The 17,239-nt window shown below is 44.4% G+C and overlaps 1 protein-coding gene across 1 annotated transcript in view; it reads left to right on the forward strand.

Moving 5' to 3' along the window:
- Window positions 1-239: 239 nt before the first annotated feature.
- Gk5 (glycerol kinase 5) overlaps window positions 240-17,239 on the forward strand; it is a 71,290-nt gene continuing 54,290 nt past the window's right edge. Inside the window, exons 1-2 of the mRNA XM_038322253.1 lie at window positions 240-401; window positions 15,126-15,219. Coding sequence (XP_038178181.1) covers window positions 240-401; window positions 15,126-15,219 — 256 coding nt within the window. The remainder of the gene's footprint in view (window positions 402-15,125; window positions 15,220-17,239) is intronic.

Below are 17,239 nucleotides of genomic sequence, written 5' to 3' on the forward strand. Positions count from 1 at the left end.
GGCGCGCGGCCCTGACGTCACGGGGCTAGGGGCGGGAGTGGAGGTGGGGCAGCCGGGCCTCGCGAGGGAGCTGGGCGAGGCGGGGCGGGGCCTCGCGGAGGGGCGGGGCCGAATCTCTCGGAGGGGCGGGGCAGGGCGCGGTAGGGGTGGTGTCCGGGCCGCGCGCGCTCCGCCCGGGGTCTGGCGTTTATAGCTCGGCGCTGGCCGGCCTGGTGGCGGCTGCGGTGCACGGGGTCGCGATGTCGGAGCTGCAGGCGGGTGCAGAGCAGCGGCGCGAGGAGCCGAGCGCGCCGGCCTCGTCGCCCTCTCGCTTCGTGCTAGGGCTGGACGTGGGCAGCACGGTGATCCGCTGCCACGTCTATGACCGGACGACACGGGTGCGAGGCTCCAGCGCGCAGAAGGTGACTGGGCGCGGAGGGCGGGTCTGGGGCTGTAGCTGCACCCTCGCTCCTTCTGCACCCCTGGGGATCCAGGCCAGTGTGGCCCGCTGCCTGTCGCTCGCTTCCTATCCCACGGGATTCATCGATCTAGCTTTACCTGGGTGGAACTGAGGTGACTAGCTGGGCGGCGCGGACAGGCTGCGTGTATGTGGACAGAAGGCGGTTTGTGATTTCCTGGCTTTTTCTGCACTTCGCCATCGACTTTCCAACTCTTGTCTTCACACATTTTAGTTCTTCAGATATTGATGGACTGTAAACTACGTCTTTTTGGTTGTGTCATTTAAGAACAATTCATTAAGCCGGGCGGTGGTGGCGCACGCCTTTAATCCCAGCACTCGGGAGGCAGAGGCAGGCGGATCTCTGTGAGTTCGAGGCCAGCCTGGTCTACAAGAGCTAGTTCCAGGACAGGCTCTAGAAACTACAGGGAAACCCTGTCTCGAAAAACCAAAAAAAAAAAAAAAAAAAAGAACAATTCATTACACTTATTTATTATGTGTGTCTGCATGTGCTCACGTGCTGTGGTGCACTTTGGGGGACAGAGGACAACTTTCCATTTTCTCCCTGGAACTGCTTCAGGCCGTCAGGCTTGCTGGAGCACTTTTACCTGCCACGCCATCTTACTGGTTGTCCAAATCTTTGTGTTCCTGAAGGTGCTAGGTCCTCACATTACCATCCGACTTCTCTGGAGATCGGAGATACTGAAAAAGTTTTGAAAGTTGACTTGTCCGTACTTCTTTCCATCTTTGAAAACTCATAAAAGTATCTTCTTCAGGCTTGAGAAGCCTGCCAAGCCATTGGTTGGTCATTGTTAGCGAGGCCTTAACCTGCTGATGATACTGGTCAACAGCCAACACCCGTTTTTAGTGAAGTGCTGATTTCTATACATTGATCAATGCAGTTGATTTGGTATAATATTCTTATTTACTCCTTTCAATACCAGCATTATTTTCTCTCTTCCTCTTCTTTTGGTTTTTTGAAACAGGGTTTCTCTGTGTAACAGTTCTGGCTGTCCTGGAACTCACTTTGTAGACCAGGCTGGCCTTGAACTCAGAGACTGACCTGCCTCTGCCTCCTGGTGCATGCGCCACCACTGCCCTGCCAATGCCAGCGTTTTCTAATGTTTAAGATTTTAGAAGAGATGAGAGACATCTAACCACTTCCCTACAACCTCTGGACTCTTTTTTTCAATGTGCTACCCTGCTTCTCACTCTGTGGATGCCTTTTATCTCAGCAATTTCCCAGGAACCCACTGATAGAGTAAAAGTAGTGACTGCCTTGAGCATGCACCTTAAGGAAGAGACTTCATTCAGGGTTCTGTACTAGGTGAGTTGGGTCTGTCGTGGCTCCCTCTCTGGCTAACTGGGTAAGAGCATGGTCCACCCACCTAGTCCATAGCTATGCCAACTGGCAAGGATGGATAAGAGGCAGACACTGAGCTCTTGTGTTATTGTACGTCTTTATCGCAAACACAAGGATACTTTTTAGTGTTTCTTATAATTCTAGTCACAGAGTACTTTTGCTTAAGTAGTGCATTTTTATTTTTTTTATTTAGTGGATGAGTATTTAGTGAAAGGAGACAGCTCAGCAGGTAAAGATGATTGCACATTGCTCCTAAGTTTGGTACACTGAACTGGATTCCTAGGAGGGACATTGAGAGAAAAGAGAACTGGCTCCTGCAAGTTGTCCTTTGACCTCTTCACTTTAAACCATGGCACAAGTGCGCCCCCCTACCCAATAAATACAAATTTTAATAAAATTTAACAAGTTGGTAGACACTGGGCAGTGGTGGCACAAGTCGTTAACCCCAGCATTGGAGAGGCAGAGACAGGTGGATCTCTGAGTTCAAGGCTAGCCTGGTCTACAGAGCACATTCCAGGCCAGCCAGGGCTACACCCTGTCTCAAGATGAAGTAAAGATAGAATAAACGATATGCACTTGAAGTCCTAGGACTTCAGTTTGCCCCATCATGTGACTGTGACTTAGCCATACCATTTGCCTGTCTTCATTTTGAATATTTATTTGATGTGCATTGGTGTTTTTCCTACATCTGTGAGGCTGCCATATCCTTTGGAACTGGAGTTACAGACAGTTGGGAGCTGCCATGTGGGTGTTGGAAATGGAACCCAGGTCCTCTGGAAGAGCAGTTTAACCGCTGAGCCATCTCTCCAGCCCCGTGTCTGTCTTCATAATGGAAGTCACACCCCTTCTAAAACAAGGGAAGGATTACTCATAAGAAACTAAAATCTTAGTGTAGGAGGATTTGATTCATACAGCCAAACATGTCATGTGGGAAAGAAATAAAAAGCAAGAAGAGATCATCCCTTGGGTACTTGAGCGGGACAGGTTCCCATGGTCTTTAAGTTCAAATTGAAATTCAAACGTGAATGTTTGCATTCAGTTTGTATGAGGTGTTTCTGGAGACTTCTGTAATATTTTCTTTTCATTTTTTATGGTGATGTTGGAGAACCTCCCCTCAACCCTCACCCCCTCAAGGTCCTACATGTTACATCCTTAACCCCAGCAGCTGTATTTTTTTTTTTAAAAAAAATAAAGTCTTTCTTGGGGCCATCAAGATGGATCAGTGGGTAAGGTTGCTTGCTGCCAAGTCTGATGACTTGAGATCAATCAATTCCTGGGACCCACATGGTAGGAGAGGAATGACTTGTCCAAGTTGATCTCAGATCTTACGTGCTGAGTATTAAGCGTTTATTCACACACAGAAAATACTAAAAAAAAAAAAAAAAAGGTGTTAAATACTAGAACAAAGGTCCGTATTTGCAGCCTTCAGATGCAGATTGATACTTTAATTTGGAAACTGAGGGAAACGCATCGTGCTCCTCCCAGACAGAAGGTCCCAGCACAGGGGCATCAAGGCCTCCAGCGCTGGAAAGCCGGGGTCACTCTTGAAAAAAGGACTCTGCCTTTTAATCATCGGGTGTTTTCTTCTTAACTTTCACTGTTTTCTCCTGTTTTGGCTTAGTCCTCTTCCATTGGGGGCACGTTTCTCATGCTACATGTTTAGGGATTCCTGTGGTTTGAGCTTGCTCCTAAGGATTAGTGTTAGAATCTTGGCAGCCAGTGTGGTGCTTTGGGAGCCGTAGATTCTATTGGAGGTGGGTCCTAGGGAGAAGTCATTAGATCCTCAGGGAGCTGTCCTGGAGGGGAGTAAGGTACTTCTCTGCTTAACATGCCTCAAGAACACTGCCTTCCTGCTCTCTGCTTCCTGTCTCTTCCTTCTCCTTTCTCTCCTCCCTTCTCCTTTCTCTCTTCCTTCCTCGTCTTCCTCCCTTTTCTCTTTCTCATTTCCCCTTTTCTTTCTCCTCCTTCCCCCTCGTCTTCATTCCCCTTCCTCCTCCTCCTTTTCCTTTTCCCCCTCCTCCTTCTTCCCTCTTCTTCTTTTCTCCTCCTCTCCTTCCTCCCTGCTCCCCCACTTTTTTTTTTTTTTTTTTTTTTTGCTTTTTTGAGACAGGGTTTCTCTGTATCTTTGGAGTCTGTCCTGGAACAAGCTCTTGTAGACCAGGCTGGCCTCAAACTCATAGCGATCCACCTGAATTAAAAGCATGTGCCGCAGCCGGGCGGCGGTGGCGCACGCCTTTAATCCCAGCACTCGGGAGGCAGAGGCAGGCGGATCTCTGTGAGTTCGAGACCAGCCTGGTCTACAAGAGCTAGTTCCAGGACAGGCTCCAAAGCTACAGAGAAACCCTGTCTCGAAAAACCAAAAAAAAAAAAAAAAAAAAAAAAAAAAAAAAAAAAAAAAAAAAAAAAAAAAAAAGCATGTGCCGCTAACGCCCAGCTCCCTGCTCCCCCACTTTCGGTGATTTCCAACTCTTGGTGATACTCCTGTCCAAGACTCCTAAGTGCCTGGATCATAGGGGTGTGCCACCATGCCTGCCTATTTCTTCTTTCTATGTGTGCTCCTGATAGAAGGCTGTCTCCCTCCACTGCGGTAGGATGCAGCCAAGGGAGCCCTTGCTGACCTAAGGGGGCTACATGATCTCAAACTGTCAGCCTCTAAAACTGAACCTCTAAAAAAAAAATCTCAGGTGTTTTGTTATAGCAACTGAAAATGAATATGGCTTGAGCTGTCCAAATTGGTGCAGTGGAGGGATGGAATCCAGAAGTCCCACCATTCCGTCTAAAGATTTAATTTGGAGGCTTGAAGCAAGAACACCCTCAGGAAGTTGTTTAGAGGGAGGAATCGTTTGCTGCAGTTGAAACATTCTAACACAATCAGAAAAGCCTTGTAGAACTGCTTCTTGGGAGGGAATCTACTTCTTAGGAACACCATAGAAAATAGTGCACCCCCCCACCCCCACACCTACCCCCGCCCCCCCCGCCACATACATACACACACACACACACACACACACACACACACCACCTTGGTACCCTGTAGCTAGGGGCTGTGGGCCGGCTTCCCACCACCCGGCTCCCAGCCACCGGCTAGCTTTATCCGAAATAATTACACGGAAACTATATTCTTTTAAATACTGCCTGGCCCATTATTTTCAGCCTCTTACTCACATCTTGACTAACCCATATCTAATAATCTGTGTAGCACCACAAAGTGGTGTCTTACCGGGAAAGATTCAGCATGTCTGAACGGCTGGCTCCATCGCATCTCTCTCCCTAGGAGAGGCACGGCAGTCTGACTAACTTAGGAGAGGCATGGCATCTGACTGAGCCATCTACCTCACTTCCTTCTTCCTGTTCTGTCTACTCCACCCACCTAAGGGCTGGCCAAGGCAGTTTCTTTATTAAAACAGAAGACCCTCCCACATCATTTCCCCTTTTTCTGTTTAAACAAAAAGGAAGGCTTTAACTTTAACATAGCAAAATTACATATAACAAAAGTTATCAAGTAAGAATTACAGTTACAGTATATATATCTACTTTATCTTTTATCATAACTAAGGAAAAGTACAACTATCTATCTATTCTTCAACTCCTTCAAAGACTCCAGAAGGATATATTACCTAAGTAAACAATAAGTAAGCAACTTCCAAACTCTAGAAATCACAGAGACATCTCACTGCCTGGACCCAGAGTTCCTCTGTACCATTGGGGCATCCATCTTCGACCTTTAGGCCCATAGTATCCAGAGACATTTCCATGAAGCAGGAAATTTCAAAGGCAGTTCAGTCAGTATCTGCTGTGTCCTGCAGAATGTCTTGCAGACTCTTTCATGAATCAGGAATCCCAAAGAATCATCTCACCTTTAGGCGAGTTCAGCAGTCCTTTCTCTGCTGGTTCTTTGTGTTCAGTTTATGCAACAGTCCAGGCAAGAGCAGTTTCTTGCCCAAATGGCTGTCAAACTCTATAAGGATCCTCTTCGATGCCCATCTTCCTCTTGAAGTAGATTGGTGCTGCCAGTAGCTGACGTGTCTCATTGTCATGAAAAGCCTTAAGTTATTAAAACATTTAAGTGGAATATTCTGTAGTCTTTGAAAGATATTAGGAATACCTATCTAACTGAAATATATATCTATATACCTAGAAAATCTAACTAATATGACTATAAGCCTTACTATTATCGATGATTATCCATTAACAACCTATATTTCTTAATTATACATTACATTTTTAAAATGAACTACACAATCACAATACCTTAATCAGTATCAAAAATACATATACATATAACAAAATTTACCTTAAATTTAAATCACTAAAGCAAAATCCATATCAATGAAAATTATTCATCTCCATATCATATCCCCCTTTAAATGTAAAAGAACATTTATAAGCAATATTTGGGAACATGGACGCAGTTATTTCTCTCCAAACTGCTTCCTGTTGAATGGGGACGCTGTTAATCAGATCTTTCATGGTGTAGCCTGTGTGCCAGGTTCATCTCAGTCATCAGTTGAGTGAAGGAATTTTTTGAGGGTGCTCACAGCAACCTTTCAGGAGGGTGTGGTCTATCATACCATATTGGAATATAAGCAATCCAATGGGTCTCATTTTCTGTAAAAATAAAAGAAGAATCTCTTTTCCAAAGTATCATATCCTTAGGTCCAAATTCTGAAGTCAAGGTATTTTCAAGATATCTTTCTTGGATTAGTTCAGCAGCATTTATAAACAAATATCTTTTAGCATCTGTTGCTCCTTCCTCAGCATTCAAACAATTCAAAGAGAGCATAACAGTATACAGTATCAAGATTCTCTGTGTATTTTCCATCTTTGTGCAGCTTTATTTTAACCTCTATTTCATTTATTTTTACTTTTATCTTTTGAGACAGGTTCCCTGTATATCTCTGTCCTGGAATAACTCTTTAGACCAGGCTGTCCTTGAACTCAGAGATCCACTGTCTCTGCTTCCCAAGTGCTAGGATTAAAGATGTGTGCTACAACACCTTGAACTCACAGAGATCTGTCTGTCTCTGCCTCCCATGCATTGGGATTAAAGGTGTGTCCTGCCACATCTTGAAGTCACAGAGGTCAATTTACCTCTACCCCTTGAAGTCACAGAGGTCAATCTACCTTTGCCTCTCAAGTGTTGGGATTAAAGGTGTGTACTGTCACACCCAACTACTTTCTTTCTTCCTTTTTTACCCTAAGAACTTTAACCTTTAGCATGCATATATTTTTAACCCATTGTAAACCATTTTGACGTTTTCTTCGACTTTGAATTTTTCTTTTACTGTATATCTCTCTTTTTCTGACTACATGAGTCTTTAATTTACCAAACAATATCAGTAGGACTAAAGCCGTGATTTTGATGGCTAGATCCAGCCCATTCCTTAGCTTTCCAGCCTCATGGCAGAGGTACCGGATGTAGCCATGTTTATCACCACAGCTCTGTGGCGGTTCAAGTTCCCTGCCAGCAAGCAAGCTGCAACAGTGTTAAACAACAATCAAAAGCTCCATAGTCAGGACTGCCTGCTTGAAAGAGAATTTGCCCTGGCTGGACAGCCCAGAAAGCCAGCATTTTAAAACAGCACAACTTTTTTACTGCTACAGCTGAAAACCGAAAAACACATGTTCAGACCCTAGAAATGGCTGTTACCAAAAAGCCATGCTTTACTCTATTCTTTCCCAAGCTTTCTCAAGCTTTCTGTGGACTCAGTTATCCACGTTGGGCGCCATTCTGTAGCGAGGGGCTGTGGGCCGGCTTCCCACCACCCGGCTCCCAGCCACCGGCTAGCTTTATCCGAAATAATTACACGGAAACTGTATTCTTTTAAATACTGCCTGGCCCATTATTTTCAGCCTCTTACTCACATCTTGACTAACCCATATCTAATAATCTGTGTAGCACCACAAAGTGGTGTCTTACCGGGAAAGATTCAGCATGTCTGAACGGCTGGCTCCATCGCATCTCTCTCCCTAGGAGAGGCACGGCAGTCTGACTAACTTAGGAGAGGCATGGCATCTGACTGAGCCATCTACCTCACTTCCTTCTTCCTGTTCTGTCTACTCCACCCACCTAAGGGCTGGCCAAGGCAGTTTCTTTATTAAAACAGAAGACCCTCCCACATCAGTACCCTCTGGCTCTCCAATTTTCTTTATCCTGACCACTTCTCCCATGTTGGAAAGTTCCTTCATATGGTACTTGGTGGCTTGTCTGCTCATTTTTTTCAGTACCTTACTTTCCCAGAAGCACTGTAGCCTGGGTAATATTTGTAAGCTCACCTTCTCTGGAGAGTGAGCCTAGTACCTGTTGCCTGGTGATGAGAAGCGGAGGCAGGACTAACTGATTTCAGGAAACCTTACAAAGATGTCGTCTCTCCAGCAATCATGTGTCTTCCCTTTTCCAGGGCTCAGCCCTAAATCCTTGGTCTCTGCTATGGGCTCCTTTCTGAGAGTTTGGGTGACTGGCACACACCCCCTTTGTCTCTGCAATGCCTATGAAGTCATAGGCACTCGTAGATGCTGAGGGAAAAATGGGCAGAGGAGACACACCTGTGAGTGCTCCATTTCTGGGGGCAGACAGGCAGCAGAATGACTCACATCTCGCAGGGCATTAGAGGGACTAATGGCTTTACTTTGAGTATACTGGGCAGAAGGGGTAGTGGGAGTGGCAGTGTAACCTAAGCAGGGCATTGTCTCTTGTGCCAAGCATTTGCCACCTGCCAATTCTCTGTTCACTTGTTAAATCCAGTCTGATCCTGATGGTTCTCTTCTCTTTGTCCTTGGCTTGGTGCCTTCTTTTTGAGACAGGGTCTCTGTTTGTAATCCAAACTGCCCTGGAACCCAAAACAGACCTCCTGATGCTGGGATAACAGGTGTGTAGCCCACACCTCGTTATCTTTAAGCTAGTTTATGTTTTTCTTTTAGCAGAGTCTTGAAAAGTATTGGGGATAAACATATATGTTCATCAGTTAAACTTTAAGCCATAAACTCATAAAACATTTTTTAAAGACTATTTAAAATTTTTTATTTATGGGTGTGTATGTTCGTGTGTGAGAGTGTATGCCACATGTATGTCAGTGCCTGCAGGGGATAGAGTTGGAGCTAAAGATGGCTGTGAGCTGCCTGACATGGGTGCTGGGAACCGAACTCAGTTACTCAGGAAGAGCATCAGGTGCCCTTAACAACTAAGCCATCTCTCTAGCCCCTTAAAGCTTTTTGTTTCCAACTATTAACTGAAATAAAATGGGAAAATGAAAATGAAACAAGTTAGCTGCAGTGGCACACCTTGCTAAGGACCAGGAGTTGAAGGCCAGCTTGAGGCACGTAGCAAGTCCTCGTAGACTAAGGCACCTGGGCTGGGTTGAGGCTCAGTGGCTAATGTGCTTGCTGCTGGCCAGTATGAGCACGCCTGTCACAGCCAGTGACGGTGGCAGAGACAGGCAGATCCCTGGAGCTCGATGCCCAGCCACTCTAGCTGAAGCAGTAAAGATTCAGAGCATGTCTGAAAAAATAAGGTGTAAATGGGAGAGGAAAACACAGTGACCTCTGACCTCCACACAAGCATAGACATACACACCTGCACTTAAGTGCACGCTTATGCATGCACGCATGCATGCACGCACGTGCACACACACAAACACAACCCAATAGCAAAAAGGAATGGTTTTTTGTTTGTTTTGTTTTATTTTATTTTTTGAGGTAAGGTTTTGTAGTGAGGAGCGAGCAGGCCTGCTTTAATCTTGCCCTGATCCCACATGGCTTGCTTTACACCTGAATTACACGGAAACTGTATTCTTTTAAACACTGCCTGGCCCATTAGTTTCAGCCTCTTATTGGCTAATTCTCACATCTTGCTTTAACCCATATTTAATAATCTGTGTAACACCACGAGGTGTGTTTTACCGGGAAAGATTCAGCATGTCTGACCTGGCGGCTGGCTCCATCGTGTCTGACCCAGAGAGGAGAGGCATGGCGATTGCCCGAGGCATCTCCCTAACTTCCCTTCTTACCAGCATTCTGTTCTGTCTACTCCGCCTATCTAAATCCTGCCCTATCAAAAAGCCAAGGCAGTTTCTTTATTGACTAATGAGAGTCCTCCATCAAGGTTTCTCTGTGTAGCCCTAGCTATTCTGGAACTCACTCTGAATTTTTTTTAAATTACTACAAAGTTAAAAAGTAAAATGGAGATTTTTTAAAATATAGTTCTATGAGTTTTGATACCTGTGAGACTAACCTAAAACCTCCTTTACACACCACCTTGTTGTCTTCTTCCAGTACCTCACCTGTCTCTTTCTCCATGATATAGTTTTGTCTTCTGAAGACTATCTATGAAAGTGATTGTGGCACTGGGGATATGGCTCGGTGGATGTAAGTGCTTGCCGTACAAGCATGAGGATGGATCTCAAGCACCCACATTAATATTGGGTGAGCCTGGTAGCCCCCACCCCATGATCCCAGTGCTTGCGTGGTGGAGGAAGGGTTACTGGAGCTAACTGCCTAGCTAGACTAACTGCATAGACAAGTCCCGTCTCCAAGGAAGAGCCTCTACCTTGCAGGCCTTCTTGAATGGCTAGTGTCAATCTGACAGAATCTAGGATCTAGAATCATCTGGCAGTGTGTCCCTCGATAACACAACATGGCCGTGAAGGAGTATCCTAGTTAGGTTGGTCCTTGTGGGAGGACCATCTTAACTGCCGAGCAGGGGACCTGGGCTGTAGACAATGGGGAATGTGAGCAGGGCATTGTTTACCCTGTTCCTGACTGTGGATACAGTGTTACCAGCTGCTTGAAGCTCCTGCCTCCTTAACTTACCCCATGTGATGGACTCTACCCTGGAGCTGTATCCAGAATAAACCCTTTGTCTCTTGAGTTGCTTTAAGGTTTTTCCTTAGAAGCTGTTTCATAGGTGAGAGCAGAGGAGAAGGGAAGAGGACAACTCCTGTGTCACAGGTCCTGAGAAAGGGTTGCCCTTCAGTTGGCTTTTATCAGGGCGTTTTATTATAGCAAGAGATAAAAGAACTGTGACATCTCTGTACACACATGCATGCATGTGCACCCACAAGCATACATATCACATACACACAAAGTGGATATGACAGTGTTTCATGGAGGCTGAGGCAGGAGGGCAGCACAAGGTTGTTGCTCTGCAGTGTAATACATGCAGTGTGCTACATGCTGGGAATTTTTCCTAATGCAAGCTCTCTGTGGACACAAAAATCCAATGAAGCCAAATCACAACAAGCCAAATTAAAAGCTAACCAGGTTTTATGGGATTTCTGCGATCTTGAGTGGCCCTGAGGGGGAACTGGGAGGCCGGCTGGTCCTGACACTCCTCTGGGCAAGGATCAAGGCTTGGCAGGGATCAAGGCTTGGCAGGCACAGGGACGGGCCTCCAAAGATGGAGGCCAGAGACCGGGACTTGGGACTTACACTACATAAACTCCTATTTCTTTCTACAGCAACACCAAAATCAAGAACAATGAAAAAAGAAATGTCTTGTATAGACTAATAGGGAGGTATCTCAGGTCAGCTTTATTCAGTTAATATAGCCTTTTGAGATTCGCCCACGCCATGCCTAGCCACAGTTCATTCTTGGTTTGTTTATTTATTTGTTTTCTTTCTGGTCCTGGGGACTGAACCAGGGCCTTGCACTTGCGAGGCAAATGTTCTTGCACTGAACTGAATCTCACATCTAGCCCCTTTCGTCTTATTTCTGATGTTAATCCATCATACAGACACCACATTCATTCTCCTCTTCAAGTATGTTTGGGTTGTTTTCAGTTTCTGGTAGTTATGAATAAATTTCCACTGCGTGTTTATGTACAGATGTCAATAGGAGTGTTCTCATTCCTCTAGGGTAGATATTTAGGAGTGGGTCTATTGGGGCATATGGTAAATGAGTATCTTTTTTTTTCAAAGACTCACGCTCACTTTGTAGCCCTAGCTGGCCTAGAAGTCACTATGTAGACAAGGCTGGCCTCAATGAGATCCTCCTGCCCCTGCTTCCTGAGTGCTAGGATTAAAGGCACCATTATGCCTGGAAAGGAATGTTTATCTTAATAAGAAATTGCTGAGCCAGAGATGTGGGCACATAACATAACACTTGGAAGGTTGCGGCAGGAGAATTAGCAGCTCAGAGTCATCTTTAGCTAAGTCAAGAGTTTGGGCCCAGCCTGAACTACATGTGAGATGCTGTCTCAAAACCTATCAAACCATACCACACCACACCAAACAAAAACAAACAAAACAAAACAAAAATACCCAGCCCCTTTCTACATTGGTTGTACCATTTTACACGCTTGCTAAGAGTTCTCTGAGACCCACCTGCTCTGCATAATCGTCACTGTTGTTGTGTGGCTTATGTATTTATTTACGTTTAATTCACAGTAGTGTTACTGCTGTGTGTGCCCGCACGTGCAGTCGTGCCTGCCTGCGTGGCATAATGTATGTACATAATGTATGTGTGTTGGCGCAATGCGACAGCACGCGTGTGGGATGCTAGAGGGGCAGCTTTGTGACCTTAGTTTTCTTTCTACCTTAATCTGATTTCTGGGGATGGGACTTGGGCGACTTCATCTGCTGAGGAATCTACCAGTGCCTGGTTTATTGTTAATTAGCACCTTATGCTTATCTACAGTTAGTGGGAACACATTGGTTTTGTTTATTTTTAAACGATTTTTTTTTAGATTTTAAAACTTTTAACTTATATGTATGCATCTTTTACCTGCATATATGTCTGTGCACCATGTATGTGCAGTGCCCATGGGGACTGGGAGATCCATATGAGCCACCATGTGGGTGCTGGGAATTGAACCAGGTCCACTGTAGAAAAGTGAGCGGCTGTTCTTAACTGCTAAGCCATCCCTCCAGCTCCAACTGGTTTCTTTCTTTCATTTGTTTATTTATTCATTTATTCATTTACTTATTTTAGGTGTTGTTGAGACAGGGCCTTCTTATGTAGCCCTTGCTGTCCTATAACTCCACATGTAGACCATGTTGGTCTTGAACTCACAGAGATCCTCCTGCCTCTGCCTGGAAGTAAAGGCGTGCGCATCTGGCAGTTTGTGTCTTTCTAATGGCTAAGGAAGTTTAATATCTTCATGTGTGTATTTACCATCTATATATTTTTCTTGGGAAGTGCTTGTTTTACTGTTTTGCTCATTTTTAAATTGGATTGTTCATTTGTTTGTTTAGCTTTATATATTCTGGATCTAAGTCTGTGTTGGATATTGATAGGCAGCTATTTTCTACTAACATATGCATTGTAATTTCATTTTGCTCTCTCTCCCCCTCCCATTCTCCCTCTCTTCTCTCCCTCTCTTTACCTCCTTCTCCTCCTTTCCTTCCTTCCCCTTCCCTTTCCTCTCACCCCTTGGGCTCCCACCTTCCTCCCTCCCCTCCCCCTTCCCCTCCTTCCTTCTCCTCTCCTTTCCCTTCTCAGATTTTATGACACAGAGTGCCCTTGAACTATCCATAGAGTTGGGGATGAGCTTGAACTCCCGAACTTCCTGCTTCTGCCTCCTGTTGTGCCCAAGTTTCTGGTCCCCAAAGGAATTCACAGAGCCGGATTTCTGATGCAGATTACATGAGGGTTTTCTAATATTCAAACTCAATTTTGGACCAACACCTTTTCAGCACCCCAGCATGGTAGGTGCAGAAAGTGTGTCGGGAGCCCTGGGACAGTAGAACTTTTAAAGGGGAAAAGCCATCATCAGGAGAATTCATGTCCTGTTGTCTTGGGATTGGGTAAGGAGGGCTTAGGGTAAAGTGGTTCCTGAAACCATTGGTCAGTTTTTTTTAAAGATTTATTTATTTATTATATATACAAATATATTATTATATATTCTGCCTGCATGTATCCCTGTGGACCAGAAGAGGGCACCAGATCTCATTACAGATGTTTGTGAGCCACCATGTGGTTGCTGGGAATTGAACTCGGGACCTCTGGAAGAGCAGTCAGTGCTCTTATCCTCTGAACCATCTCTCCAGCCCCCATTGGTCAGTTTTTGGGCACAAAAATCTAACAAAGAACCATATCTTCAAGGTCAGGATGCCTTTCAAGAACATCTGGACCTCATTAAATTTTATAGCCCTGCTCCCTAGCTCCTTAATTAACTATGTTTAGGGTATCTGTTTAAATTTCTGCTAGGGCAGCTGAGATCGCCCACTCCCCAGCTCATTATAAGGCTTAAGCTGAAGCCCCCTCTTTAAAATGGAGTTGCAAAGTCAGGTCCTCACATCCCCAATTACTAGGGCTATAGACATGTGCCACTACTGTGCCAGGAACATTCATTTTAATAGTTCATTTGCTTTTTTATTATTTTTCATTCATTTATTTATTCACTGATTCATTTCTTTATTTAGGTTTTGTGTTTTTGTTTTTGTTTTTTTAAAAAAAAGGTCTCCCTGTGTAGTCCAGACTACAACTCATGATTCTTCTGCCACCATCTCCCAAGTGTTATAATTACAAGTGTATGGTACTACGCTTGGCTAATAGCTTGTATTGTTTCAAATGTGTTCTTGTGTGTGCACAACCGAGTAGTCAGGCGGGAAGCTGGGCTGTGATCTGTCTTCATTCTACCGATTTTGGTTTGTTCTTTAGCAACATATTCCTACCAGGGCAGCTTCCTGTGAACCCACGAGTTAATCCACAACCCCCCTGGGAGTCTTTTCTTCCTCTTTCCCTGCTAGTCTTTTTCTTCGTCCTTCCCTCCATCCCACCCTCCCTCCCTCCCTCCCTCCCTCCCTCCCTCCCTTTCTTCTTTCTTTCTGTTTATCTTTGTTGTTATTGTTGCTAATTTTGAGACAGGGTTTTGCTGTGTAGCCCAGGCTGGCCCAGAACTCACACTGTAGCTCAGGCTGTCCCTTTCCACACCAGTGTCTGTGGCACTGGCCTGAGAGCCTTATGCTGCCACGCTTTCCTCCTCCGTTCCTTTTCTGAGGTTTTTTTCTTTGATTTACATGAAAATGTTTTTAAAAATCTTTTGTATCTTCATTACAAAATGCCTTCAGTGTAGGAATCTTGAAGAATGAATGTAAAGCTAAGATAAAATAATTATAAAACCCTCTGTAAACACATGAGGGCTGCTGTGTTGGTAAACTCTTTATTTCGCTCTTGTGCTTTTATTTCCAACATTTGGGGGTGAGGTGGAGAACGAACCCATGGTTTTGCACATTGTCAGTGCTGAGCTATACCTAGCTCTCTTTTTGAACAGTTAAAAAATAATTAAATGCAATTGTATTAATTGTCTTAACCAGTCATCTTATGATGCAGCTATTATCAGCTTGGTCTAATTCCACTCTCACTAAAGCGTCTGTTTTCATGAACAGGTGGAAAATGTTTACCCTCAGCCTGGCTGGGTTGAAGTTGATCCTGATGCTCTCTGGAAACAGTTCCTTGCTGTAATAAAAGATGCTGTCAAAGGTAATAGGATTTACAAAACGGCCATAGTCTACAGTGGACTTTTTCCTGATGAGTTTTCCTCAGATTTGGGGAGAACTTTGTGGATCTCTATTTATAGTGTGTGTGTGTGTGTGTGTGTGTGTGTGTAACACAAATTTATATAATATGTGGTCTTTTATATTTTATGTTATTTATTATCATATATGATACATATAAATACAAATATATAGATATATGAGCACATTTTTATATATTATACATCATTATTATATCATTTTATGTCTTTTTATATTATATATCATTTATCATAGCACATATATGAACATATGCGTGTATGTATATACAAACACACACACACACACACACACACACACACACGGCCTTTTTTGTAGGCGGTGTTAACAGTTTCCCAGTGTTTTGCTGGGAGATTTGTGGTTTACAGTCAACTACTTTGTCAAGCAAAAGTAACAGCAGCCATGTGCTAGTATTTCTTCTACAGGATAAATAAATGCCCCAGGTTACAGCTAGGGCTGCAGGGTCCAGGGGATTCAAAACTGTTACAGTGTACTGTTCCTTCTTCATCACTTCACAGCCCATTTGCCTTCATTGTAACACCGTGAGGTCTCTTGGTGCAATGTGTTGGTGTCGTACACCCGTTGTAACACTTGAGATCAGCTTGAGCTACTTGGGAGACCGTGCCTTTAAAAAGGAAAAAGAAGACAGTTGACCAGATGGTTCGGTGGTTGCTACTCTTTCTGAGGAGCTACCTTGGCTTTCAGCGCCAGCACCCAGAGGCTCACCGCAGCTTGTAACTCCAGCTCCAGGAGTTCTAGCCTCTTTTGGCCTCTCTCTGCGGGCCCTGCATTCACACCCACACATGTATACATCATTTTTTTTTTAAGAAGAAAGAAGGAGAAACCACTCTTTTTAGTGTAACGTTTAAGAACATTGAAATTTTGGGAGACTGAATTACTTTTCCTTTTTGTCTTTTTAGTTTTGAATATTTTAGAATCTATTTCACCAGATGCTCAGTGGAAGAATGTCCTTAGCATATGCACTGGTTTTGGTCTTGGGAAGGGCCATTCAGTGCACATGTGTAGACTTCTCTGCTAGACTGTCTGTTGGTCAGGTTGATAGTAATGTTACTAAACACTGACTCAAAGACTAGACTGTCGGTCAGGTTGATAGTAATGTTACTAAACACTGACTCAAAGACTAGACTGTCCATCAGGTTGATAGTAATGTTACTAAACACAGACTCAAAGACTAGACTGTCCATCAGGTTGATAGTAATGTAACTAAACACTGACTGAAAGCATCTTGGAGGAAGAGTTTTTTCATCTCACAGCTTAGAAGTCAGTCCGTCATCATCCAGGGAATTCAGGGCAGGAACCTGGAGGCAGGAACTGAAGCAAAGGCATGGAGGAACACTGCCTACTGGCTTGTTCATCTTGCCTTAAACACCCAGAACACCAGCCCAGGGACTAGTACCAGCCACAGTGGACTGGACTCTTCCACATGAATCATTAATCAAGAAAATGACCCACAGGCTTGCCTACAGGCCAACCTGATGGAAGCAATTTCTCAGTCGAGATTCTTTCTTTCTTACGTGCCTCTAGCTGTGTTACACCGACAAACTAACTAGTGTAATATAGAGACATAGTTTTGCTCCATCTATGGGTCTCTGCACACTTCCCTTACTGAGCTCTTTGGCCAGTTGTAATGTAAGCTGTCACGTCCGAACACTGCAGGATGATACCATAGTAAAGGGTACCTCCTCTGTGACTAAAATCCGGCCCTCACCTTCCTCAGGAACACACTAAAGCTACTGTCCAGTATTCTCTCTTCAGATTCTCTTCTTTTAAGTTAAAAGATAACTTTACCCAGGCAGTAGTGGCGCACACTTTTAATCCCAGCACTTGGGAGCAGAGGCAGGTGGATCTCTGTGAATCTGGGGCCAGCCTGGTCTACAGAGTGAGTTCCAGGATAGCCAGAGCTGTTACACAGAGAAACCCTATCTTGGAAAACAAAACAAAAAGCT

Source organism: Arvicola amphibius, chromosome 3, assembly GCF_903992535.2.
Source record: "Arvicola amphibius chromosome 3, mArvAmp1.2, whole genome shotgun sequence".
Taxonomy (NCBI): Eukaryota; Metazoa; Chordata; class Mammalia; order Rodentia; family Cricetidae; genus Arvicola; species Arvicola amphibius.